The following is a 26,373-nucleotide window of genomic DNA, read 5'->3' on the forward strand; positions in this document are numbered from 1 at the left end:
ATTGCCTTCCATTTGTGAAACAGCCGAGCCTGGTGCTGGCTGTTTGAGTTTCAGCCTTGTAGCATCTCGGGGCTTTCTTGGCTCCTAAAGGTACAACATCGAAGTGCCCCCTCCCTTCCAGGAAGAGTCAATATTGAACCGATGCTGGTGGCCCGTCCTCATCATTCACATGGATGCAGTGATGGCACACACATCCTGATCCAATGTGCTTCATCTCAATATCAAATATTTGGAGAAATGGACCTCTAGTTTGCACCTAAATGGCCACAACTGCTTTCTTTTTGGGGTCTGCAGACGACCATGATACAAAAGGGATCACTGCGTTTCCAATAATCATCAACCAGTCTGACTAAGTGCCAGACCTGTGCGGGATCGACGCCATTGTTGCTCAACGGCACATACTCCGGCCGTCTAATTGCATTTCACCCAGCTGATGAACGAGGCTGAGGCAGCAGTGGAGACAAATCGGATCAGACTTGATTAGATACGGCTCACAATTCATATTTTCCTTCATGATGGAGACCACTGGTTTGGGACGCACAATCCGCTCCTGTGGAGGGATTAAAGGGTCACAGAGTTGCGGGGAGAAACTTGTGACGTTTAAGGTAACAGACGTGAGTTGGTTCTCATATCTATATATTCTCTTGCCGGTCTGTGCAGATGCTGTCAGCTTCCCGACCACTGAGGTGTCGGTGGTAGAGATGAGCACAAAGCCGGATGCCATGGTTCTCTGCGGGAAACTAATGGAAGACGAACCCCAAGTGGTCCTCAAGCCCTGAAGCCTGGAGTGGACTTCAATGCAACAGAGCGGAGTTGGAGCAGCGCTTCGCCTCTTGGTATTGTTGTGAGCGAAATGAGACGTACCGCATCTCAAAGCCGTCTATTTTCAAAGTTAAATGGGTTTCTGTGGGGCGCCCTGGTTTCCTCCGACACACACACGTTTGTCACACCATCTTTGTGAGGACCTCCTCTCACCAACAAGCGGCTAAACTTAACTTATGGTGACCAAGTTATTCCAATTAGGCTTAGCCTTACAGGGTTTGGCACAAGGGGGTGTTCTCCCCAAAATTGGGCCTCACTACTGTAGATATGCTTAAACAGACACACATGCGCACACAGGTTAATTGATTTCTCTTAGTTGTCTGTGAATGGTTGTATGCTTTTAATGACCTTTCCAGAGTGTCCGCTGCATCCAGCTGTCTGCAACCATTTAACAGAAACACAAAGTCATGACAACAGCAACAATGAAATTCGCTGATGTGGATTGTTGTATTCTTCAACATCAAAGAGCCTTGTTCATTACACACTTCACACACTCCGGCAGGGGAATGTCTCCCTTGAATGATTTGGCAGCGTAACCTTTTGCTTCTGAAATTGAGCCCCGGAGATTCAGTTTGAATGAATAAAGGAGTGTAGGCAAACAAAGTGATGTTGAACAATAAAAGGAGATGTTTTGGGCATGTATGGTGGAAGAAGAATCTTAGAGATGGCGATATCTGGGGAAATAAAGGGCGCTGAAAGAAACAAATAAGGGTTTTTTTCCCCCTACGGCTGTTTGAAAATCTACCATTTAAATTGCAACTGGAACTTTCAAACTGTAAAGCTTTGATGGAACACTAGAGGGCAGTATTGCTGTATAAACGAACCAGGAAGCAATGCACCGTCGACGTCATTTGTTTATGAATGAAACGGGGTTTTTTTTGGTTTTTTTATATTAGATTAGATATCCTTTATTAGTTTTCCGGCGCCACAGATGTGAGAGCTATGTATTTTTTATTTAGTGCCCGTGCTTGTTTATTATTTATATGTAGTTTGAAATTCAAAGATGTAAAAAAAGAGACTAATAATTTAACTAATATTATGCATCATAAATATATTATGTTTAGACGGCAACTTAGAATTCGAAGTGAGGGGATTTTCAGCAAAAATATTAAAACTATTGACATCAAATAAGCAGTGTAAGGAACATTCCATTCACTACTTTCAAACTGTCCAAAGAACAGCATTCAATGCGACATTAAAAATAAATAAATAACCAGCTCTTTTGTTTGATCCATAAGTAAATGGCTGTGACAATCCTCTGAAGTAATTATGATTCATTGTCACATTTGACTGTCGGCTGCTGTTTGTTGGCTTCTAGATCGATATCATGTGGATAGACCGAGAGTCAATCAAGAGGTTTGATTAGGTTACAACACAAAGCATACTACAGCGCAGATAAAAATGGGAAGAGTTCCAGATTGTGTTCATTGATATGTTGAAGACACAAGGGCGGGCAGGCATGAAATACGATTCAGATGCTGTGAAGATGGTTAATCATTAAATATTGCACTTTGAGCTGTGATAAGAAAGTCACCCTGGAAAAAAAAAAAAGTTCTCCAACAAACGAAGTCAAGTCACACAAAGAAGCAACAATTACAGATGTATATAGCAACTCCAAAACACAGTGTGATAATAAGTTGCATTAGTGTGATCATAATTTGTTACTGTAATCTGAATATGGAAAATGATTAACATGAATATATGGTTTCTTGTAAGACACTATTAATGTCCTACTCGCATGGTAAATTATTCAGAATGTTTCATATCATAAACTGGTCAGGTGAAAAATATAAATGCATATTACAATTCATTGCCAAATCAAAGATTAATACAGTGTCTATTACAAGTACTGGCCCCTGCAGTTGGAGATTTAAAAGGGAGGGGGAGATTTCAGCATGTAGTCATAAAGTTATGGGCTAATTTTAGTGTGTGGATTATGGAACATAGTTGAATGATACAATTCAACGTCATAGTTATCCCCTGTGACTGGCGATGACCAGAAGATTATGAATGAATGATGAATGAAACATGTATTTTGCGCATGCGTGTTTGCACAGGTAGGACGCAGACGTCTCGGACAATAACTAATTTAAAACAAATGACATGTCACTCTGCTGCAAAAGTCAGCAGAACAGTCTTCCATCTGAACACCCCCAAGCACCAGCACGACCACCACCAAACACCCCCACCCCCTCCGCACAGCAGATGCTGCTGGACGCCATGATGATGATCTGGGCTTTTGCTCGCACCAGCAACCAGAGACTGTCATCTTGGTGAGCTGGGCACCATTATTGTGCGCATGCGCATCATAAAAAAAAAAAAAAAAAAAAAAAAACCTCTACGGTTACGCCTAAACAAAAGTATCACCGACTCTGATGTCCTTGTAAACCTTTAAATGAAGATAGTCCTTTGAACAGTTGGTGGTCCTTTAATCTCAACAGAGGAGAGCCAGGTTTAATATCCCACATCCCATAATCCATTGCGTAGTTCCAACGGAGCCGTGTGTCGGCGAATCTTTGCTGTGTAACATATCTGAACGCGAGCTGCTGGTAGCTTGACTCTGCAAAGACAGAGAGGCGACCGACCGGCGGGGGAGGCACAGGACAGGACAGGGGGAGTCAAGGCTGTGTCCCGTATTTGGAATAAGCGAGACAAGACAACCACGGCTGACCCTCTCGCCGCGTGACCAAGACGAAACTTCAAAGGTTAAACCAGACGATTTTTTAAAAGGAACTTTCAACGAAGCTTTCAAACTAAGGTAGACGTTTGTAGTTTCTGGACCGAGAATGGGATTTAGAGAGAATACGTGCTGTCAGTGAGTTGCGAAAAACCAGGACTATCTCTCCGTCGGATGCAAAGAACACGAGTCATTTGAAAAGGATTGAATTTTTGACTTTCTTTGTATGTAACTCGCTGGCGAGCTAGCTGGCTAAGCTAGCGAGCTGCTAACTAAGCCTGTGTCGCCCTTCCATTCCTGGAGCAGAGGAGGGGCGGCTGTGCTTTGTAGCATTGCAGATCTGCATTTTCGGGTCGCTGCAAGAATGGGGGATCGCGGAAATCTACAACAAGAAGACGCCAGGATCCACTAAACCGCCGTCACTTGCTGTAGATTATTATTAGCCCGCAGAGGCGACTGAAAACCGCAACACTAGGTCGGGATTTTGCACATATCACCCGGCCCGGGGCAGCTCGGGTCTGAAACTGTGTTTTTTTTTTATGTTGACTAGTTCCTGAAATGGGCTTTATGTCCAATCCCTCCTAGATGCTGGATGTCGGAGGAACGATCATGAACACGTACATGAATTAGCCTCAGCTGAAGTTTTATTATTGTTTGTTTTATTCAAGAGTTCGATAAGTTGTTTAAGGGGCGCCCTTAAACAGGCCGAGGGGGGTGTCTGCTCATCCACCACCACCTCCTCAGATCACCATTACATCGAAGGCCAACTAAGGAATAATCATGTCGGGAGAGGTGCGTTTGAAGAAGCTGGAGAAGCTGATTCTGGACGGTCCGGTCCATTCCACCGGCCAGTGTCTGAGCGTGGAGACCTTGCTGGACATCCTGGTGTGTCTCTACGATGAGTGCAACAACTCCCCGCTCAGGAGAGAGAAGAATATTCTGGAGTTTTTGGATTGGGGTGAGTAAGTTTGTGTTTAAAAGTCCTTGTCTTTTTTGGTAAGACGACATAGTCCAATAATGTTGGTGGTGCAGTGGCCCTCCCTTCAACATCACATTCCTTTTATAGTAGTAGTGAGGCTCAGTTGGCCTGCTCTCTCGCACCAACCCTCCCCAAACTCGTCCTCTGTACTGCTGCAATTCACTGTTGTCATCTGAAGAGTTCGTCACAAAGTAAAAAGGTTTAAATGTGACATCACAAGGGATAGCACAGCGTAATCTCCCTCCTTTGTGGGACCTTGTCACCTTGGTCAGAAAAAGTAGCAACTTGTGTGATACTTTTGAGGGTTTGATGTCCATTGACTGAAACAATGTTTCATCAACTTTACCACCTAACTAAAACGTTGGTCTTGGTCATTATCCATCTTAAACTAGATCATACTAGATGTATCAATTGTCATTGTAATTTTGACATCTGTCACACTGAAGAAGTCAGTTGGCTTTGTTTATTCTGTCAAGCCTCCATCTTGAAGTCATCCGTCAACATGCTTTTTTTTCCGGTGAAGTATGTCTTAAATCCGGATTTCAAAGGCCTTTTATGTAGTTGGTCTTGTATTTTTCTGCGGAATTATGCTTTCCTCAATTGCTTTGTGGGCTATTGGGATGACCTTTCCATCTGGGAAATTCAGGTCAATGCCATTTGAAGTAGGAAGATGTGAATGTCTTGATGAGTATGTGAATGGATCATCATTAATAATGCTGGCAAGTTAATTAGCCTGTTTGGAATCAACAAACTATTGTTGTCGAACGTAACTACTCAGTTACTCACAGCAAAAGCTCATTCTTTGACCAGAGGATACTCCTGACAAGTATAAACTACTATCTCAAGGTTGACTGTAAAATGTAGCAGATGATGTCGCATAGACAATTTAATCTTTTTTGGCTAATCCAGTGAGTGTTGAGATTACAAAACATTGTCGTGTCCTAGGTATGCCATGATTTACTGCTCCCATTACGTCCGCCAAGGAGGTTATGTTTTCGACAGCAGCAGAGTTTGTCTGTCTTGTTTAAAATAACTTGGAAATGTTATGGACGGTTTGGTTGACGTCTGGATCCAGGAATGTCATAAAATTCTCCTGAAACGGAACTAAAACCAAATTGCCTGACAGGGAATTGAACCAAGAAATCATGATGGTGACAGTGCCAAATCCTAATCCCTAGTCCACCAGGGAGTAAGGAGAAGTGAAAGTTTGTATTGCTTGTGTACTTGAACACCTGAATTGATGGTAAAATCATTCCGGTTCACTCCCAAAATGGAGGAATTTGTTCTTTTTTCACACATTTCCTGAAAATGCCATCCAAATCCATCCATAACTTATCAAGTTATTTGGAACACAGACAGACAAACCAACTCTGTGGGAAATGTAACCTCCTTGGTGGAGGTAATGACTTGCAATGAAGAGGCTATTAAACTAAATACATAAACTGTAACTATCCAGAGAGTCTCCCATTCCGGGCCACTGGTTAGTCTCTTGACCATGCACTCAAACAGACATCTGTCAACCCTTTTCACTTCTGTTAGCTTTCACAACTACTTTGCTCTCCACTATGTTTTCTTTTTTATGGGCGTGTGCTTGATAGCATGTTGATAAACTGCATTGCTCGTTGTGGTGTGAAAAAACAAATGAGAAAATACAGAAAGGTGTGAGTTACATCAAAATGATATAATTATTTCTATGATTTATTTACAATAATAATAATAAGGGGATGAAATTATTGTTGTTCAAAATAAGGTGTAAATGAGTGAGAAGACCAGACCACACACACACACACACACACACACACACACACACACACACACACACACACGAACACACATATACACACTCACAAAAAGACAACTGTGGTGTGTGTGACACCAGGGGTTTGGTTTGTGCATGAAAGAGGAATGTGAACAACTCACCTTTTTTATCTGGCGTAGAGGCCCAGCTAGCTGCCGGAGCATGTCTGGCTTGCCCTGTGTGTCTTTTAAAGCCCTCAAAGTTTCACTGCAAACTTCACAGGGAAGCACTTCCAAGCAAATTATTTGTCATGAATTTCAGGGGATTTCTTTTGTCCATCTTAAATTGTAGAAGTTGTGTGAAACCACCCTTTCAGTTAGAACTACAAATATTGATTTTACATAAGTTGAAGTGTGATTTTGTGTTTAAAGAGCAAATGGTCAGGGAACATTTTTACATTCTGGATGTGGCTGATGTTTTTCTAACCTCTCGATGAGGTGCTTTTCTATCCGTCTGTTTATTCTGTCCACACATTTTGTATCCCATAGAGTGTGATATTTTGTCTCCGTTGCAAGCCCCTGCACAGAACCAAAGTCCTGCAGCTGGCTTTGCAACAATGCCCCTAGCTTGAATGCCAAGTGGTGATTCATCCCGACATTTCCCTGTATTGACACAAAAAACACAGTTTGGCTAGACACAACATTGGTCCAAGCTATCAGACTTACCGTGAACCCATGCTGTACTACTTGTTAATGTGTTACTGTCTGTTGATGTTTAATGTTGACTCCGAGCGCAGTCTCTGGTGTTGGAAACATCCTGGTCCTTCTTTTTTAAAAGGCTCTCAATATATTATATCTCAATATATATTACAATATGAGAAAAGTCAGACATAGACAATATTGTTTTGCCATGCCACCATAAAGTAAGTTTGAGTGACAGCTCACCACAGCCGCCTTCTATTTAAATAGTAACACATTGACCGGATCCCTGCTCCACTTGTTTTAACTCAAGTCTATTAAAGGGAATTTGGATCAGATGAATGTTGTTAGCACGTGCTCAAAGTAGAGGTCAGGCATGCAGACACAAAACTGGTTCAAGATGTAGGCACCCAAAACCGAATCTTGACAATTTGTGATCATCAATATGTCACGCATCGCTGCAGCCTTGCCTCCACAGATGAGAACCAACATTGTGGCAACACATGCAGGTGTGTTTTGAAAAATAGGCCTCCAACCATTTAAAAAAATCTTTTCTCCCCAAGAATGTGCATAAGGGCAGACAGGACAAACATTTGGGTTGGGTGTGTTTTTCCTCTCTTGTTTGGTGACCTCATTACTGCTGAAATGGAGACCCCTACATGACCCGCAGCCATGAGGAGAATGAACATGGGAAAGTACGCTGAATTCTGATTCCTCACAGTTACCGCAGCGGTTTCTGTGTCCTCCAATGTTCCTCGCTCAGGTCTGCGTGCCCTGAAGTCGAGCTGAAACTGCCCTGATTTAGATCCATCCACTCCTCTTTGATCAGACGCATTCATAAACTTAGCAGTTATTAGGTTTGCTTTGCATGGCGAGAGTGCAGACACGGCACAGGGTCAGATTTCTCATCATGATTTGTAAAGTGGAGGAAAATGCGCCCTTCTCATACCGGTTTTATGCTAACTCTTACAGTGTGCTGATTCATTGAGACATCTAAGCACTTAAATTGACCACTCTCAAACATATGTATTCAAAACTGTATTATAGCATGCACCATTTATTAAATACCCCAACAACACAGGAACAGGACTTATTGTGAGTTTATGTGCCGTATCCTTTTCTGACAGATTTCCTGTTTTCCTTCTTTCCTGCCATAATTTCCTGCTTTGTGTTTCAACCTCGACCCTCTTTTTGTTGTAGTATGGTAAAAGCAGCTGAATGAAAAGCTGCCAGCCATGCCAGCCAGCATTTGGCAAACATGCTGGAAGCAGCCTGACCTTTCTCCGTCAAGACCCCATGTTGGTCTGCAGCGGCCAGCTGTTCGGCTGCAGCCGATGTGCTCCACCCTGTGTGGCTTTCGTTTGGCGATATACCGCGTACACTACTAACACTGTGGGATTTCCTGGCTGGGTTATCTTATGGTGGCAGAGAAGGTGTAGTTGTTGTTATTCCAAAGAAATAGGGTTTAAAACTTTGCGTAAAGAGTAACAGAACAGAGCGCTATCTTTTTCTCCCCCCAGGTCCACATATATATTATTCATATCCAGACAAGGACATTTTCAGGGGAATTCACATCACCCCTTAAATAAACATTTTTAATTTGTGCTGGGAAATGAGTTGTGTAATTTTTCTATTTACGGCATGTGGCCTCTTCCGGCATTCTCCTTTCATAATTGATGCAGCAGCTTATGTTATCATTGGACAAGCTCCTCGCATCTTATTTCAATGTAGTACTGATTCTAAGATTTCTTTAGCTACTGCCCTTTCCTCAGTCTCACAGAGGTGGACAGAGAGATGCAAAGACATTTGATTCCGTTCCAGCACCTGGTGGACATGCCACACTTCAGGCAGATGGACTTTGGGAAAATGCTTTGCACGATCGTTTTCGTTTGCAGAACCATATCAGACTTGGAGGCTTGCGTCCTCATCCCTGACTTCACACTTCATTGCAGTTGAGATTTCTCAATGATGGCTGAATTGCTGGGGCCTGGTAGTCGGCCATGTATATTAAAGTGGCACTGAACTATCACTGCTCAGATATTTACGAGCTACTGGGTTTGTTGCTCACCTCACTCCAACTGGAGTTGAAACTTCAGAATTGGAGGTCCTCTGACAGGACATCCTTAAAGCTGCTGGCTGTTCTGCCGTTTCCTGTCTGACTTTCATTGGCATGTTGAACAGGAAGGAAGCACAAAGACTCTGTGAGCTAGTCCCAATCGAATGGATACATGATGTCATACCAGGAAGTGGGACAGCTGGATAACATTGTGTCATTGTACGCGCAACCACTCACTCATGCCTGAATATTTTTAATTCGGAGAATGTACAAGGTCACTGCTTTTTCTCGCTGCTCATTTTTGTTTTTCTCCATCATAGTTTTCGGTCACAAACGACGGTCACTGCCATGCACACTTAAACATGATATCTCATTTGCAAGTTTTCTGCAGAGCTGTATAAGCGAATCTTTTATGGGAGGCGGCAGATATGAAACCAGTCTGTTCATGCTTCAAAATGAGTCAATTATTAAGCTTCTTATGTGAGACCTGTGATGCTATATTGAGCAAGGTTTGTCTAGATACTGTATATGAACATGGACATTCACTCTGCAATATCTTTGACAGTGCATATTTGTCTTGGTGAGTCAATAAGTTATAAGTTAAGTCATGCCTGAATGATCTCAACTAAAAAGCCTGCGGAGACTTGGCATGTGTGTTTCCCATTGGTTAATTTTGTGTCGTCATTATCTCTGCTTCTAGTTTGTTTTTCATACTCTAAAGCTAAACTGTGAAAACATGTAGATTCCTGGAGCACGGACCTCTGCTGTACAGTTGAAAGCCCTCACTACAGCTTCATTTTTCTCTAAGTGACTGGTGAGATTTCTAATGGGAGCCACCTAAAGTCTTGGGTTTCATCTAATTTAGTTTTTCTGAAAAGTTTACACTACGGTGGACTATATTTCACGGCTCCTGCCAGTTTTCCAACTCTCGAACTTGGAATTGCCACAGTGCATGCAAAGAGAGCCTGTGACCTTTGCAATGTAACACAATTTAATTTGTTTTTGGTATTTTCAGCATTACGTATTTAACCCACTGTCACTCTGCTTTGGGACAGAACAGTCATTTAACCATCATCAACTTGCCTGTTGGCATGACTATGCTCTCTTCATTAAGTCAACCAATTCAGCCTCTTTCATTTCCAAGTTAGATTGTGTTGTTGCATCCTGGTCGCATATTCACATCCTGCAAATCCGGAAGTCCCACTCACCTGCCTCTTTATGTCAACATATAGTTAAAATCCTGCAGGTAAAAGCAAACATGCATGCTCAGAATTGAGCCTGTGAATAACAGCAACTTGTTTTGACCTTGGATTTAGTAGAAGTCACATGGAAAGAAATGTGTAAATTGCATTTCCTCCAAAAGGTGTCTTCATGTATTACAGAAAAAAAGTAAAGCTGTATTCTTAAAAGGCTTCTTAATGAAAAGAGTATGTTTTGGAACAACGTCTGGACACTGCTATTCATCAGAGGAACTTGCTGGGCAGCCAGCTGGCCCGTCGTCATGCTCGCATACTTCTGACAGCTCCAACACTCAGTGAACCAGTAAAGGAAATGTATCACTGCTAGTCTTACTCAGCATGAAGTGAACAACAGCCATCATAAAACCGTATCCATAGCGACTGTGGCGGTATTTGGAAGAAAAACTTGTTGCAGCTGCGACTGAATCATGTGGGAACACATACTCACACTTGACCATTGGCACCTTAACATGTGTGCGTTCAGTTTTTAGTTATGTTTGCTAAAGTTCTTTTGTCATACGCCTTGTACTGAAAGCAGCCTTCCCTAAAATACTGCTTTTTTCCTGGGGAGGCGGTGGTTAGTCAGGTGATTTCAATCTACCCTCAGCAAAATGCAAAAACAAGAAAAATAAGTTTACACTGCTGGCAGTCAAACAGCCAAGAGTACAAGACATTTAGTTTTTGTGTGTTCAAAATGACTTCAAATGAGACAGTGAAAGAACCCCCGGCCTAATATCCACTCTTCACTCCATGTAGACTTGCCTTTACCCGTAATTTGCTCTAATTGTCAACCAACATGATTAAAATGGAACACAAAACAGAGGCAATGAGTGATATGCAAATCACAGCGATCATAAAAACATCTCAAGAGGTTCATTGTTTCAAATGTGTCGAAAAAGATGTGGCATTATGTCATCTGTGCTTTAAAATGTAGATTTTACTTGTAACTCTTGGTCTGGTGTTATATAAATTTCTAAAAACATTTGACCAGCAGGCTAAAAAATCGCAGGACTACCTAATTCATCTTATGTTTACACCCCGCAGTAAAGTGACTGGAGTTCTGCCACAGATAGAATTTGACTCTCTAGCCCTTACTAGATCCTTTAAACCTTGTTTATGCTCTCCTCTAGATTCTCGTCATACCAATCTTTTAATATGGTGTATCAGGCTCTAGCTGAGGCCACCGACTTTTACTTGAAACTCAATTATAAATGCTTCTACTGGAGTAAATCTGTCCAAATGTGGAATTGTGTCTTCTGGCCGGCCCTCTGTTGTCCTGACTCGATCTGCTCTTAAAAACTCCTGTGAAGCCCCTGCACCTCACTGGTTCTAAGCCAAGGATATTCCTTCTTTCTCCCTTCTTTTACCTGGTGTTTCTCAGGAATCCAAGCCTTTGAGATGAGGTGCCCTTAGATTCATTTTAGCCTTAACTGTTCAAGTGTGATTAAAGTAGTTAAGCACACTGTACTCGAGAAAGTCAAACACACAGTGTAGTAGTGATTGAAACCGTGTGTTGTTGGTCAAACGGATTACCTTTGGGAGCATTTTTGACTCATGGTTCACCATGTGTAGCAATGCTCGTCGTCACTGTGAAGCTAAGCGCCCATTTACCCAGCACCAACTCCGACCGAATCTGACATTTTTTCATAGCAAATCCATGCTCAGCCCCTTGTCGTTGGCAGAGCACATGGTGTTGAGTGCGCCTTTGACATAGTCAGATGTGCAGCACAAAGACGATCTACCAAGTGATTTATTCATGCTATATCCTCCACAAGTTCTGTGAGAGTCAGGGAAGCGAGTGATGAGTCTCCTGCAATAGGTTTGGCTTATGAGTCACAGCCATGCGTACTTCGGACGGAGCTGCCTTAATAGCGAGGCAAACGGCTGCTCTCTTTCAACACAGCCTTGCTTTGAGTTCGGTAGAAATTCCGTCGAAACAAAGTCGCGTTCGGCCTTGCTTCATAGCCAGCTCCGGTGCTGACTAAGGACCAGTTACGAACAGTAAGTGCACTGAAAGCAGCATTTAATGGTAGATAACAATATGAGTTGTAGATGGTTTACAGTAATCTTTAGGAGACACTGGTGACATGGGGCATGTGCAGTGTGTTCCATTTTAGTTAGCCCCTCCAAAGATACACTGCCAGCTAATGACCCTGCGTTGGCACTGCGACAGTATCACCAATTACTATTCAGTGTATATGCGATTTCATCAACATTATCATTCAACAAACCTTAGTGTATGTAGCTGTTCCTTGCTGGATCAAATGTCTCTGGTGACTTGGAAGATAATGTATTTAAAATCATTTTCGTTCATATTTGCCATTATGTCATTTTTTTGTTCAGCCCAACTGTAGTTAGCCATTGATGGTAAATAACAAATCATCAAGTCTGCAATAGCCTGCACATCCAGTGGTGCTTTGAGCGCAGAGCTCAGCTGTGTGTGTGTATGTGTGTAGAAATCGCTGACTCAGACCACAGCCCCTCATAGTTGGGCTGCTTGTGGAATTTGTAGCGGAGGTGCAATGAAGGGGAGTGCAGCAGCTGTTTGGATGAGGCCAGGCTTGCCTCTTTGTCCACCAGCCCTCCATTCACACTGCCTGTCTGCTATCTAGCCCCCCCGCCCATCTCTCTTCTGCCGCCATTGTTTGCTTGTCACCTTCATTGACGGATTCTTCACTGCTTATTCTATAAAGGCTGCTCATCATTGACCGTGTTTACATGACGAGCCAGAAACTGAATTATTCCCTCAGTCCAACTATGATCACACATCTGAAATACATCGAAACGACGTCATCCAACTATGGGAGATGAAACTGAATTCTTCTTTGTAGGACTAAGCTAGCTAGATAAAGCTGTTACTTAGGGGTTTATAATATTGATACACTCAAATATTGCGATAACTGATTGGGCTTTGTTGTATTGATATATTTCCTGAAATATCGTGACATAGTCTTGACTTTTTAAGTCGACAATATCAATATTTAAAACACAGATACTTGGATATTCTAAGACAAACATTTTCTTTTTGCGTGCTGTAGTTATTTTGTTGAATTAGGGAGTGAGTCATTCCTCAGTTGGCGTGCGAACTTTAACTGAAAGTCTAACTACACTGAAGTCATAACAATAAACTCATGTTGTAGTTGAATCATATTGTACTGCATTATTTCATGTTTTCCCTATATAATGATGACTCTGACTACAGTATATTGTTTAAAGAGTATCACAGTATATCGTATCATACCTCACCACTCCTGTATTGGGATACATTGGATCTTATTGCAAGATTTTGCCGATACGCAGCCCTACTGTTTGTTGCTTAATAAAGCCTGCATGCAGTGATGATTTGATGAGGCTTCATGAAATGGTGTCTGAATTTTCAGAGCTCAGTGGGTGGCGTTCTAGGTCAGAAGTTTTACTGAAATGGTTGTGAAAATTAGGACACTGTTTCATGAAGCCTCATCAACCCATCGCTACCTGCATGTAACATTTTAGCTAGCATGCACGGCATTAGTCCGCGGGTCTCTTGGTGGCTGGGGTAAAAACTCAAAAGCAGTGGCAACAACGCTATGAGTTCTGTGTTGAATGTGTTGTTTATGTCTTGTTAAATGATAAAACCTTTGAGCTCATTTCCCTCCTTTATTTCCTGTTTGTCCTCTACTTCCTGCCTTTCACAGCTCCTCTCTTTCCCTCCCTCCCGTACGCTTGGATCTAAGCTTTGCCTAGTGACAGAGATGGGTGGGTTTGTGTGTTTGTCTGCAGGGCATGTACCAGTAATGATGTGAGAGGGTGTTACTGCTTGTCCTTTTTTGGATACGTTTGCAAGTGTATAGTCTGTGTGTGTGTGTGTGCGCGGAAGAGAAGGAACTATTGCAGAGGTTGAGTGCAGTCAGACACACCAGCATTGTCTTGGCGTTGCGGAGCTGAGCTGCATCCTTAATAAATCTCCACTGCTGCATTCCTGGTCTCACAGTATTTGATTTCAAAGTTAACGCTGCCACTTCTCAACATTTGGGGAAATAAAAAGCGTTGTTGTCATTTGTTGGAGTTGAATGTAGACTGAAAATGTATGTGAGCTGTTGCACTATTGTTAACTGCGCAGGGACAGGCAATAATTTGCCCTCTACCCTACATCAATAAATGTGACTTGATATCAAAGGGTTAAAATATCTATTTGATCTACCTGGGTGATATCTAATGCTCAAAACGACAATGACAATGACAATGACAAAGAATGACCCTAACTCATTACAAAACATCATATCCAATGAAACATCTGGTCGTTCCTGGAGCTTTTTTGTTTACAGCAATTTGAGTTGCATTTAAATTGGCGATGATATATTTGCTTATCAGTCTGCAGTACCTCTGTTGTGCATTGGCACTGCTCACCGAATCTGATGCAGATGAAGAGTCGACCTTAGCTTATGTTGAAGTTGCGGAATTGACGGTGACCTGTTCTATTTTTAGATGATCTGTCCACCTACACTGCTGTATTTCTTGTTCTCGCTGTCCTCTGAGAAGAGGTGCATGATTTCAATAATCTTGGACGGGTGGGCACCACGTCACCACCATTCATCCCTCTTCCCATTGAATGACAGCCATTCACCCAGTTGGCTCTCACATGCAACTACTTGGAAAGCGTCTAAATGCTTGTCTCTGAATCGCAGTGTTGTGTGTCGATGATTGGCGTGCATGCCATGGAGGTATGACATGGCCTGGTAATGGGTTGACACATACTCATGTGAACGTGTTAGCTCCAGTGTGCTACTCAGCTGCTGTATCTGAACAAACTGTGGGTTGTGGTGAAAAGGCGTGAGTCCTCGATTTATTACCAGAAATGATTGTGTAAATGCGGAACTGGTTTTTCTGTGGCTTGGAAAAAAAAAAGTCATGCGACATTATTCTCCCAGCATCTTTCATCTCCGATTGTGCCACCACCTTCCTCGTCTCTGGTTGAAAGGAAATCCCGTGGCCACTGTGATTGTCATCTCAATTGTCTTTCTGTTATTCACCTCTATATATAGAAAAGAGCTTTGCACCATTTCCTCCCACCACCGTGGGGGTCACACAGCAGACACAACAATTTTGACGAGTAAATATCATCACCCTAATCTGCAATCCATTTATTTCCTCAGGCACTGAATCCTAAACCAATGGGGAGCTCTTTTCCCTCACATCCGGTCAATTGATTACTCAATCTTGATTGTATTCAAAGTGGAACGCTACTGTGGGGACGGGGCAGATCAGAATATTCTTTGGTCTTGGTTAACTCTGTTAACAGTAGTGTGAAGTGATTTCGATTGAAGAACCATTATGAACAATCTGTACTTTGTCTTTTGTTAGGCTCAAGGCCAACTGCAGTAACTTGGATTACTCAACAAGTATCTCTTTTATGAACTCCACACGTGCTAATCTAGCCCTCGAACAGGAAGCTGACCTCACCAACTGCCTTCATTCTCACCTTAAGGCCAAGCGCGTTTGCGGATAGTAGCCACTGAGACTCGGAATTAAACGTCACCACTAAAAGTGCTGCCTGTGGTTTATCTGTCTGTTGAGGAAGCTGCTGTCTCCAATCACCTACATGTCTCACACCCCCGTCAAAATAAGGCCCGTCTCTCCTGATCCTCCCATGCTTGCTTATCAGTGAGGTCATTATTATCTTATGTTATCTAGGTGTTTGCTTGCTACTGTACCAATTGTTTCTTTCCACGGCTTTCATCATCACCTGCTAGGCTCACAAACATTTTCAAAGAAAGACTGAAATGGAGTCTCCATGCTGATATTGTTAACACGGATATTGAACTTTTAATCACCAAACCAGTCATCAATCTAGTAAATATCTTTAGCTTTCTCCTCCCTGAGTAAAAGCCTTGTCCTAACAGGCCTTGTGGCAGGAAGATGCATATTTTCTGGGGAATTTTTCGTAACAAGTTTCTGCACTGACACCTTTTTTCCCTCCCGTGGTTATAATTAGAAAGCTAGTGTTCTGCTACAACTGGGATTGGTTGTGGCCTAGAAAGTGGCTGCGAAAAACGACTTGGAGTATGTAATCAATAGCCCTGAAATTGCAGTGTGTGAGCGCAATATAGCTCTTAGGTCTTCTAAAATAGTAATTCATTCAGTCCCTCTTAAATGTTCGCATTATCTTACTTTTTTCCTCCACTCATCACTCGTCACCTTTTCACAATAAATTTGTGTGATCTTGGTTACTAGCGTGTCACCAGTGCTCCATAGCTACAGGTCTTTCCTGGCGGTCTCAGTGAGCACTGGTTCTTCAAGAAGATGAAAAGAGACTTGGGTTACCTCCTCATGACATATCCTGCCACAGGGAGATGGCAGATCACACTGCTGAATAGAGAAGACCCGGGTCATCTCCGAATGTAAATGGCACTGTTTGTTCAGTGGTGGAGGGAGGAGGGTGTGTGAATATATGTGCAGACAACTTACCATTGCACAAAGTTGTGCATGTTTTTAAGCATTTTGTTCCAGTTTCTTGTGAAACCTTTCATGCCATTTTGCCCCATGATCCCGTATGATGGTTATTTTGTCCCTTTCTTTTGTCCCAGAATTGTCTTCTGATGAAGTTCATCTCCGTCTTCTACCTTAATGGCCCTAGTATTGATGTCCACTTTAGCCTTTAGTGTGTGATAAATACCTAGCGGATGTTTTATTCCCTTTGAGTGGTCCCATTTATAGTAGCCGGGCGTCAGTGGGAATCAAACCCTTACATGGTACATTGTCGTTGATGGGCTAAACCAGTCAAGCCAGAGTGGAGTGTTTCATGGTAACAACCCCCCTCATTTTCCACTGACTGGGAACTACCAGGGGGGTAAAAGAAGGACAAGCCCAGAAAAGGCAGTAGGAAACAAGTGATCTAAGATCTGTCTGGTTGTTGTGACACAGTGGTGCTGAACCATGGCTGCCAGTAACGTCTTACTTTTGTTTTAGTGACCGCTGACTTTCATTTGACTGAAGCGAAGGTTTTATAAAGTGCTAGTGGAAGTCGATATGGTGCAAAAGTACATGTGCATTCCTGGGAGCTTGTCCGCTCTGATTTTTACACACATGGAAAATATCGTCAGGCACGCTGACTGTTCCCACAACATACACATGGTATCTGCTCCGACTCGTGTTGCCACCCAGTAGTGTTTTCCCTTTCAAGTTGATATGGGGGCTCACTGGGTGCTATAAAAGTCATTTGTTCTTGGGATTAGGCAGCAAGTGGTTCTAAATGTTGTCCATATTAGCTGAACATAAAGCCACTCAATTCGGTTTGTGCACGCAGTTGGCGCTTATTTGGTCATAATAACGGCTGTGGACTTTAAGTCTCATCAAATAAAGGCATAACATTCAGCTCCACTCTATGGAAAGTGGGTATGTTTACAGTGATAGCTGAAGTAGCTGCTGGAGAAATTGGTGCAAGCGCATTGGAACAAAACTAGCACCCTTTAACTGTAATAATTAGCTTCTATTAAGCTATTTTTGCCTTTTCTTATTATGCCTTATTACGTCAATGATTAATTAGGACAGAGCCACTCATGCCTGAGTCCACAAGCAACTTTGTGGCCTTTTCTGTTTTTCTGGTCTTTGCTAGTCTAATTGAGCGCTGTGGTCGGAAATTTATTGTGATAACATGCTGTTATTCTCTTCTACTGTTTTGTCATCACCCTAAGTAGGCCAAAAAGTTGACCATTATTTTGAAGCATTACTTGTTTTTTCGTCAAAACATGTATTTTTATTTCCCCAATCTGTAGAGATGTTGAGCAAACCATCATTCAAGCATCTTTTTTTATCCTTGATCTTTTTTTGTGGAAGTGTCTGGCCTTTGTGACCCTGTTTGACTAGCGCAGACTAATATCCTGTATTATAATCAGGATTATAGTTTTTTTTCTCTTCTCCCTTTATCCTGTCCATCGGTGTGGGCTTCTGCAACAATGATGCACCTGGTGTTCCTGCCAAGAGACACTAATGAAACCAATCGGAGCTGGCTGTCTTGGACGTTCTGTTTTCACAGGCTGATAGTATCTGCACCAGTGCACAATGCTGCTTTGATAATTTTGCAATGTGGTTTGAAAGCGTTGATGTTTGGCTTTGATTACTCTCTTGATCATTTGTTTTACATCCCTTGTTTGTGGTGTTAAGTAAAATTATTTTTATTATTTTGTTCCTCTCAGGTGGTTGACTGGCTAGTTTTATTTATGTTACCTCGGAGCGATGTTTGAGACAACAAATTTATTTGGTTTGTTGGTGGTGACTTATTGTCATGATCTTAGTGAATGTTAGACAACTTTGTTTTGGGATCAATGTTTGGTGTAATTTCTCATGTGATGTTCCATATTTTGGAAACATTCCCTTTGAATACATTGATGGTTATGTAATACTTGAGATGATCTGGTGTGTTGTGGGCTTGTTGGAGACGGGCTTGTGTGCTTACTGGCGAGCATTAATTCATTCATTGTCAACCGACTGCCTCTGCTTGCCAGCGTCTTGTGCCAAACTCAGTTAAATGCTCTGAAGCAAGTCTGAAGAGATATGGAAATGATTTAAAAGTTTCCTCTGTGGTATTTTTACCTTTAATTTCATGGTGAAATTAAATTGCATCAGGGTTTCCAGCAAGTAACTGGTGTGACGTGTGGCATGACTGCAGAGCACGTGTCCCTTGCTCGAGAGTGGGATGGAGTTTTAACATTAACAACGTATTGCTGCCAGTTTCAGAGTCGTGAATGGGATTTGTTTAACGTGACCACATCAAAGATCTCTGGTTAGAGACTGAATTCAGACCGAACGTACACATATTCATATACCCTTTGTTCAAAAATGTTTAGGAATGTTTCTGTAACACTTCCTTCACACTGTATTATGCCTTGTTTTTGTTGCGAATAATAACCGTCTTGACAGACATTATTGCTTTCTCCAAAAGTATTGTGTAGGTGTTAGGAATGATGTGGACCTAAAATTAATCTCTGCTTCTCTTCCACTCATCACGTCAGAAAGAGTCAAAAAACAGCCTCTCATGCTGTCTCTCTTGTATGCAGAATTTTTGGGCTGTTACCTCATTGTGGTTGTAAATAATCCTTGTGATGACTTCCAGATGTCCCGCACTCTTCAATTGGGATCAGGATGATGCCAGTTTAGAAGATGTATACTCAACATAATTTGACCCAACTTCTGTTTAGGCCTTTTGACTTGGACGTTATTCGGGATGCACCCAAATGAAAATTTGTGGCTGGAGCTGAATACATTATTAATGCTTGGCAAAATAATGAGTATCAAATGCAGTTATTAAGTATTTCACTATTTCTTTTATGTTGCATAAATAGTCTAGGATATTTCTAGATTTCTTCACACACGTTGTTCATTTATATTGAGCCTTCAAACAAACCATGCATTCTGAATAACTGATGCACATTAAACTTCATAAACCCACAACAATTAATGATTGTCCTTTTGGCACCAGTCTGCTGAGAGGAGCAGTTAAATTGAAATGGGAAAAAAGCAGCCTTTGTTGTCATTGTAACCATAGTAGTCACAAAAGATTAGCTCCATCATAATTATGATGCTGATATAATTGTTGAATTTCATCTCATTCTGGGTTTTAGACACTATTAATGCCATCTCTGCCACTGAGGCATAGAGATGGCACCCAGGTAGCCATTATGCACTTTGGTAGATGCATTCATAAACATTGACAGAATATAGTCTGTGTCATTACAAACTCAAGGTTCATACAGAGTGCCATCTTAACAATCTTGGTGCCTTCTTTTAAGTAGTTTGCGTCACGTCCATCAAAGAGATATTCCGCCACAATTATCTTCAGTTAAGATGTTGGTTGTAACTCTTTTAGGAATGACTTGAAGGAAGCATGATATACTGTTGATTTGAATTGACTTGACAGAAACAATATTTATAGTTAAGGTAAAAAACATTTTGTCAGAGTGTGTTGCAGGCCTAGGAATGTTGAGCAAACAGTGCTCTACATACACCCTCAGGCAACTCGCGTTGTCAGCTCTCAACCTATTAAATCTGAATTATTAGTGTTAAACAAAAATATTTCATGTGTTATTACTCTCTCCATCTAATACCTCGTTCGCAACTGCTTGTGCTGCACCCGTAATGCAATTTTTTAAATAATGTTCGACTTGTTGGGCGTGACGTCTTACATGAAAGCACACAAAACATGCAACACACCCTTGCAAATGCTGCTGATCGAATGCTTGCAGGGCATTTCACAGGCTGTTTGGTTATCAATACCTCTGGAATTTATATCCTTTTTTTTGTATTACAGATACTAACATGCACACCTTTGACATGGTTTTCACTGGTTGTTCTGTACGCCGAGCATGTTTGTGGGTCAGCTGCTAATTTGAGGCACTTAAGCATTGCACAAAAATGTCTTAGAGCTCTCCTATTGCTATGCAGAGAGATGTGCTAGATAAGTGTATAACGTTTTGGGTTAAACCAGTCTGACTCTGTGGATTAGCTGGCGTCACTCATGTTTTTCCAGTTTCACTACATCATAAGGCCTGCTAAACACGTGGATTGTACGTTGCCAGTGTTTCATTTAGTGTGTCTGAAGATGGAAGACTTTCCCGCAGAGAACATGTCATTTTATTCCAGTCTTGACGCATTATGCGTCCACTTCCAGAAAACAAAGAGCCTCAGTCATACTAAAGTTTGAATAGTCACCTTCCCAAGTATTGCCAGGGGTTCTTACCACACCTTGTCATGGCAACAGTTGCTATGTTTTTGTCTTCCTGTATGTTTTGCTAGTGAGTTCAGAGCGATGACCCAAGTGAATGGCATTTGTTCAGTGTTGTAAACGAGACACAGCAGAGAGAACCTAGATACAGGAAATATCAGCTCAATCTTCACGTCCTAGATCAGCAAGTTGTTGGGAGGTGCATGCTGTGGCCAGATTTTAGTAAGGAGGCTTTGGGGGTTCTGGCTTGGTGACCGCCGCAGAGACATAACTCCCTGTGACTTGTAAATAGTGAAATCAGTGTTGTAGTTCCCTGCACTACTGTGCCTTGTTGTTCTAAGCGAGCGAATCAACTACGACTCTGTAGTTCGCTGCTTAATAGTCCACTGTTGTGTATGATGTTGGAAGAGCATTTAAGAAATCCTTTTGTAATTGTGACCATCGCTGTTGTGTTGGAGTGGAAAGTCAAAACCATTGACGAATGTGAAGGGCCGTTTAAAATGAACAAGATTATGAAATAAGTAAAAACAGAATGTCTTGAAAGTTGAAAAGGATATACACTACACTGTAAATGACTTATTTTCACCGCCAAGTGTCCCATGCACAATTCCTATGAACTATTATTGTGATTTCAAAACATACAAAAGCATGTGTTTTTTAAGTTGCATAATCCTGAATTAAAATTGAACAGAATTCAGGCAATTAAATAAATGCCAATAAAAACATCCACCCAAGACTCTGCTGAACACTGAATTACTTGTGGTACCATTATGTGGTGACTTTTAATTAAATTTACTGATTATTGGATTCCTACAGCGCATTTCTTGTAACTCTTTGTATGCTGCAGCAGGAGCACATAGAAATACTGCAGTGTCTGAAACCAGTTAATGTTTTTTCCACTGCCAACAACATGCAGCATGAGCGCTTTGTCACAAAGAAATCCTTCCAGATTACAGAGCAGCATAAAAAAGGTCAATTGGTGTTGTGTGGTTTTGCAAAACCATGTGCTGCTGGGAAGATATTTGTTGTACAATTGGTTTGGCGACGACAACATTACTTAAGCCCCAGTTTTGCCAGATGCTAGGATCAACTTCTGAATTTTGGGTGTACACACATTGTATGTGTCTACATGTGTGTGTGTGTGGGGGGGGTGGGCTTTGTTGTGGACGGGCCTGTGGTCTCCTGGCTTGCAGATGAAAGACAATTCTTGTGGTTGTTTTAGTGGTGCTCCTCAGCCGGCTTCTAATCATGTTTTCCTCCTTCAAATGGCCTAATTGTTAATCTCTGCTGTTCTCCTGAAGTGGAACTAAAGGGTTTTTTTGTGTCTGATAGTTGTTTTGTCAATAATCTGGAGGTTCATTGCCATTAGTTAATGTGAAGGATCTGACAAATTGTTATTATAAACTGGTGGTGTTTCCTTTATGGTGCTGATGAAAGGCATTAAGTACAGTTTCATGTTGTAACTTTACGACCAAGCCTTTTATTTTGGGTTTTTAATGCATGTAAAAGCAATCAATCACTTTGGTCATCAGTTGCAGACTCAAAGAGAAAGCTCAGTCTCGGCTTAACAAGACGGTTGAATAGAAAAAGCACCGTTGTTGTTTCCCATTTCTCTAAAATTCTCTTTGATTTTTGGTCGGTCGTCTTCAATGATGATTGATGGGACAGTGAAGTGCATAGCAACTACAAAGCTCGCACTGAAATAGTGGATGTTTCCTCTCTAGCTACTGGCATTTATTGATATGTCTGCTCCTGATGAACTTGTCAATAAAGACACCCTGCAGGGGTCTAGATCATAGGCTTGTGTGTGTCACACTGCACAGCTTCCACCCAAAAAAAACGCTATTCTCTTTCTGTCCTCGGTTTAGCACTTTGTTGATCTTCACATTAATTTGAATTAACCTGGATTTGTTAGATCTCTACTTTATCCTCCAAAGTGTGCTTAGTCATGTCAAGGCTAGCGGATGGCAAATAGAAATTTGGCAGATATTAACTCAAATGTATGCTGTGAAGAGGCTGTGAAAAGTTCAGTCACCAGCTTGTTTCTAAAATACTGCCGATTTGATCTGAATATGAGCATGTGTGCAACTGTTGTGGTGTAGGATATAATTATCATATTAACAGGGTTATGTGTAAACATGCTCTAACCTTATTACATATCATTACAACTTTATAATTATACATTTAAATTGTTGCATTAAATGCAACATTCAAAATGATAATACTGTATTATAATATTGATGATAAATGTGTTTATCATGGCATTCGCATTTTTTTAATTGCCGATTTCAACCTGGTCTGTTTCTTTGTCCTGAGGTCTCTCACATTGACTTTTCTAAAATGTAAATATATTTTTAATAGTTTTGGAGTTCAATTAAAATGCATTTGAGTGTTGCTACTTGGTTCTCTGGTCCTAGGTTGATTTTAGATTCCCGGCATTAAAATGATTTTATGTTTGACCATAAATGTACTCAGCACAATAACTGAAAGCTGAAGGTGCGGTATGAATAAGTACGTTTGTGTAGTAGGGTGTGGCGTTAACCATCAGAATTGGTTAAAGACAGCAAGTCAGCATGTATGTTTTGAAAGAGTCATAAGTTCCCACCTTATCTAAACATCTGTATATTATTGCTGTAACGTTTGAACGCAGTACGTTCCGTGAGCAGCGAGCATGTACTCCAGGAAGTGGTTCAATCGCTCCACACAAATGAATGAAATGCTGGCTTTGTAAGCTAAAGTTGGAGTCTGTCTCACTAGTTCAGAGAATGATTTTGGCCCACCCATGTTTTTTTTTACCACAAATTTTAGGTCCTCTCAGCATTACATTATCTTTGTGTCTGCATCTGCAAGTAAAAAAATATGGTCGTTCATGACTGCTGACTGGAATGTCACTCTTATGTTTTGTTTGGCCCGTTTCTAAGAACGCTATGTGCCTTCATTGAAGTTTTGGCATTTATGTTTTCATTAGTTTACAATTATTACACTGTTGTGAATGTGATGTCTATGATCAACTGTAAGCATTGTCTATCAATCACTCGATATTGATGTCCTGCCTTAAACCACACTATTTTTGTTTAAATCCTGACTTCTGTTTTTCTCCTTTTACAGCAAAACCCTTTACTTCCAAAGTGAAGCAGATGCGCCTGCACAAAGAAGACTTTGAGATCTTAAAAGTGATTGGACGAGGAGCCTTTGGAGAGGTAATCATTTATTTGTTGTCTTTTTTATGTCTTATCTGTGACATCTGAAACACAAAGCACACCTTCACTCTCTTGTGCATTATGAAACATGTCCAAACACCAGCTTTAAAAGTCTTGAGGTGCCAAGAATGTGGGGGGTTACTGTTGTGGAAAGATAACCTTTTCTATTCATCTTTTCATTCTCTAACAGTCAAAAGCGGATTGGATTAGATAATTAAGTATTATGTATTACCGCCATAAGTTTATGTCCCTGTTTATGTAGCTGCTATTTTATCTGTGCCTGTAGGCAGAGTTTCAGGTAATGAAGTCACACCCAGAGAATGTTGAAGGAACAAGTATCATGATTCTATGCCAAAACCTTTGCATAGTTTGAAAAAAATCTTGTCTCTCCTGGTTTATAGATTCCTCCTTTGCACTTAAGTCTTCCGACAATCAGACAGTTCTCATTAGAACCGAAGAATTCCGCGTCTCGCTCAAACCACCACATTAATAGTGCACATTTGCGAAAATGTCACTCAACTCGGCTGCACAAACAAGTCGGTGAATTCTTTTAGAAGTCATTTCGCTGAGGTTTGAGGGTGATGGATGGAAAAATATTCCGGCACACCTGCTAGCATGTTGCTACAGTGCCGGCACAAAGCTGTACCCACTTGAGCTCCTGCAAGGAGTGCTGGTATGTGCATGCGTGAGTCATACATTTCTGTGTGTGTTTCCAGGCTCATGTTCAGAAATGTGGTGTGACCCATGAATGTAGTTGTGCCTTTTAGTTAGGCAGACATTTTCATCTAAAAACATTACATTATGAAGAAGGTATGGTGTTGGACCACCCTGGCTGAGAAAATTAGAAAACTTGTAACTTGATCTTATAATTTGTAGGTTTTATTATCGCATGATTATTTTTGGAATCAAATTGGCCGTCTCTTACAAGTCCTATTATTGTGTTCTTTTCTCCACAACGTGACATTTCGAGTCAGTAAGTGTAGCTGCATCAATCTAATCTTGATCTAAGTAGAACCATTTAGAAACAGGTGTAAACGCTGTGGTAACTCAAGTATACAAAAGAGATTGACAGTAAAAGCAAACACTAACAGTAGTGTAATTACCGTTGTGTCAATTTTAGTTTAATTGTATTTGTTATTGTATGATTTCATTCGGATCAAGCTACAAGTCATGAGGGTTGAGATAGTTTTAGAATACAGAGTCAATCCATTGCACGTGAGGTTACCACAGAGCAAATGATTAAAGTGAAAATGACAGAATTTGAACCAATGAATGTATTCTGTCATCATGGCTATTGAGGCACAAATGACTGGTACTGTATGAATGGACCAGCGTGAACTGGCTTGCTGCCTGTGGGAATGCTATCATCAAAACCTCGACGAACAAAAAATGGGCCAAGTGCTGTTCATCCCAGCATAAGTCACTGGGATCACTGATGGATTGGGTTTATGGGCTTCCCTCCAGCTGGCTTTGATTGATATGAGCCGTGCACCATCTGAAATTGTAATGCAGTCAACAGCCAAGCTGTTTTCCCCAAATACGTTCTTCTCAGCAGGTGTGTTTTTGGTTCAGCCTCTGCTGCAGGGGGCTTCCGTCTAGTCGACAAAACCTATAATGTGCACTTGGATTTATTTGTGGTTTGTTTCTCTAGTGACACAAATACTTCCTCTTGACATCACTGACTTGTTGCTGCTTCAGAACTTATATTTACCCTGAATGCAGCTGGGGAAGCCACAGATATAGATATCATTGCTGGTGGGAGGGAGCGGTGAAAAAAAAACCCAAAACAATTATGTGTTGCCTGGAACAGTGTGCTCTCCCTGTCCTCCTCTCGCACTCATCCTCCTCTATTCTGGTGAGGGATCACTGGGGGAAATCCAAACACTGCAGGAATGTTATCATTGTATTGCATTAGCAACATTCCCCAGCTCATTTAATAGACTACAGACCCCTCTGCTGCATGGGCGCCTGTTTGTTTCACTGCTGCTCTTAGTCAGGAAGTGCACTTAGAAATTCCTCACTGTTTATAGCGTCTTTTTTCTTCTTCTTAGTTTTACTTTGGTCGTCTTTAAAAGCTTGTGGAAATTTAAGTAAGCTAAACGGATTTGTAGATTTACACAAATATAATAATGAGTCTCCAGGAAGCTAGGACTTAATATTACATGTGCTTTGAGTTTAAACTCACAGTCGTTTGTTTATACTTCTCAGTTTTTATTTGGGATTCCAACTCAGGCTAAATAATTGAGGTCTAGTTTTTCCCTCGAAACTT

General features: G+C 41.4%; 1 protein-coding gene across 14 annotated transcripts in view; it reads left to right on the plus strand.

Moving 5' to 3' along the window:
• The first annotated feature begins 3,184 nt into the window (after positions 1 to 3,184).
• Positions 3,185 to 26,373, plus strand: part of cdc42bpab (CDC42 binding protein kinase alpha (DMPK-like) b) — a 51,935-nt gene continuing 28,746 nt past the window's right edge. For 5 of the 14 annotated variants that reach the window (XM_053880827.1, XM_053880822.1, XM_053880816.1 and 2 more), the window contains exons 1-2: positions 3,186 to 4,457; positions 24,013 to 24,104. In XM_053880827.1, the coding sequence (XP_053736802.1) occupies positions 4,280 to 4,457; positions 24,013 to 24,104 (270 nt within the window). In that variant the 5' untranslated portion in view covers positions 3,186 to 4,279. Of the gene's footprint in view, positions 4,458 to 24,012; positions 24,105 to 26,373 lie in introns of all 14 variants that reach the window. The other 9 variants (XM_053880826.1, XM_053880823.1, XM_053880828.1 and 6 more) reach the window with 4 other exon arrangements.

The sequence above is a fragment of the Synchiropus splendidus genome, chromosome 12, assembly GCF_027744825.2.
Source record: "Synchiropus splendidus isolate RoL2022-P1 chromosome 12, RoL_Sspl_1.0, whole genome shotgun sequence".
In the NCBI taxonomy this organism is placed as follows: domain Eukaryota; kingdom Metazoa; phylum Chordata; class Actinopteri; order Syngnathiformes; family Callionymidae; genus Synchiropus; species Synchiropus splendidus.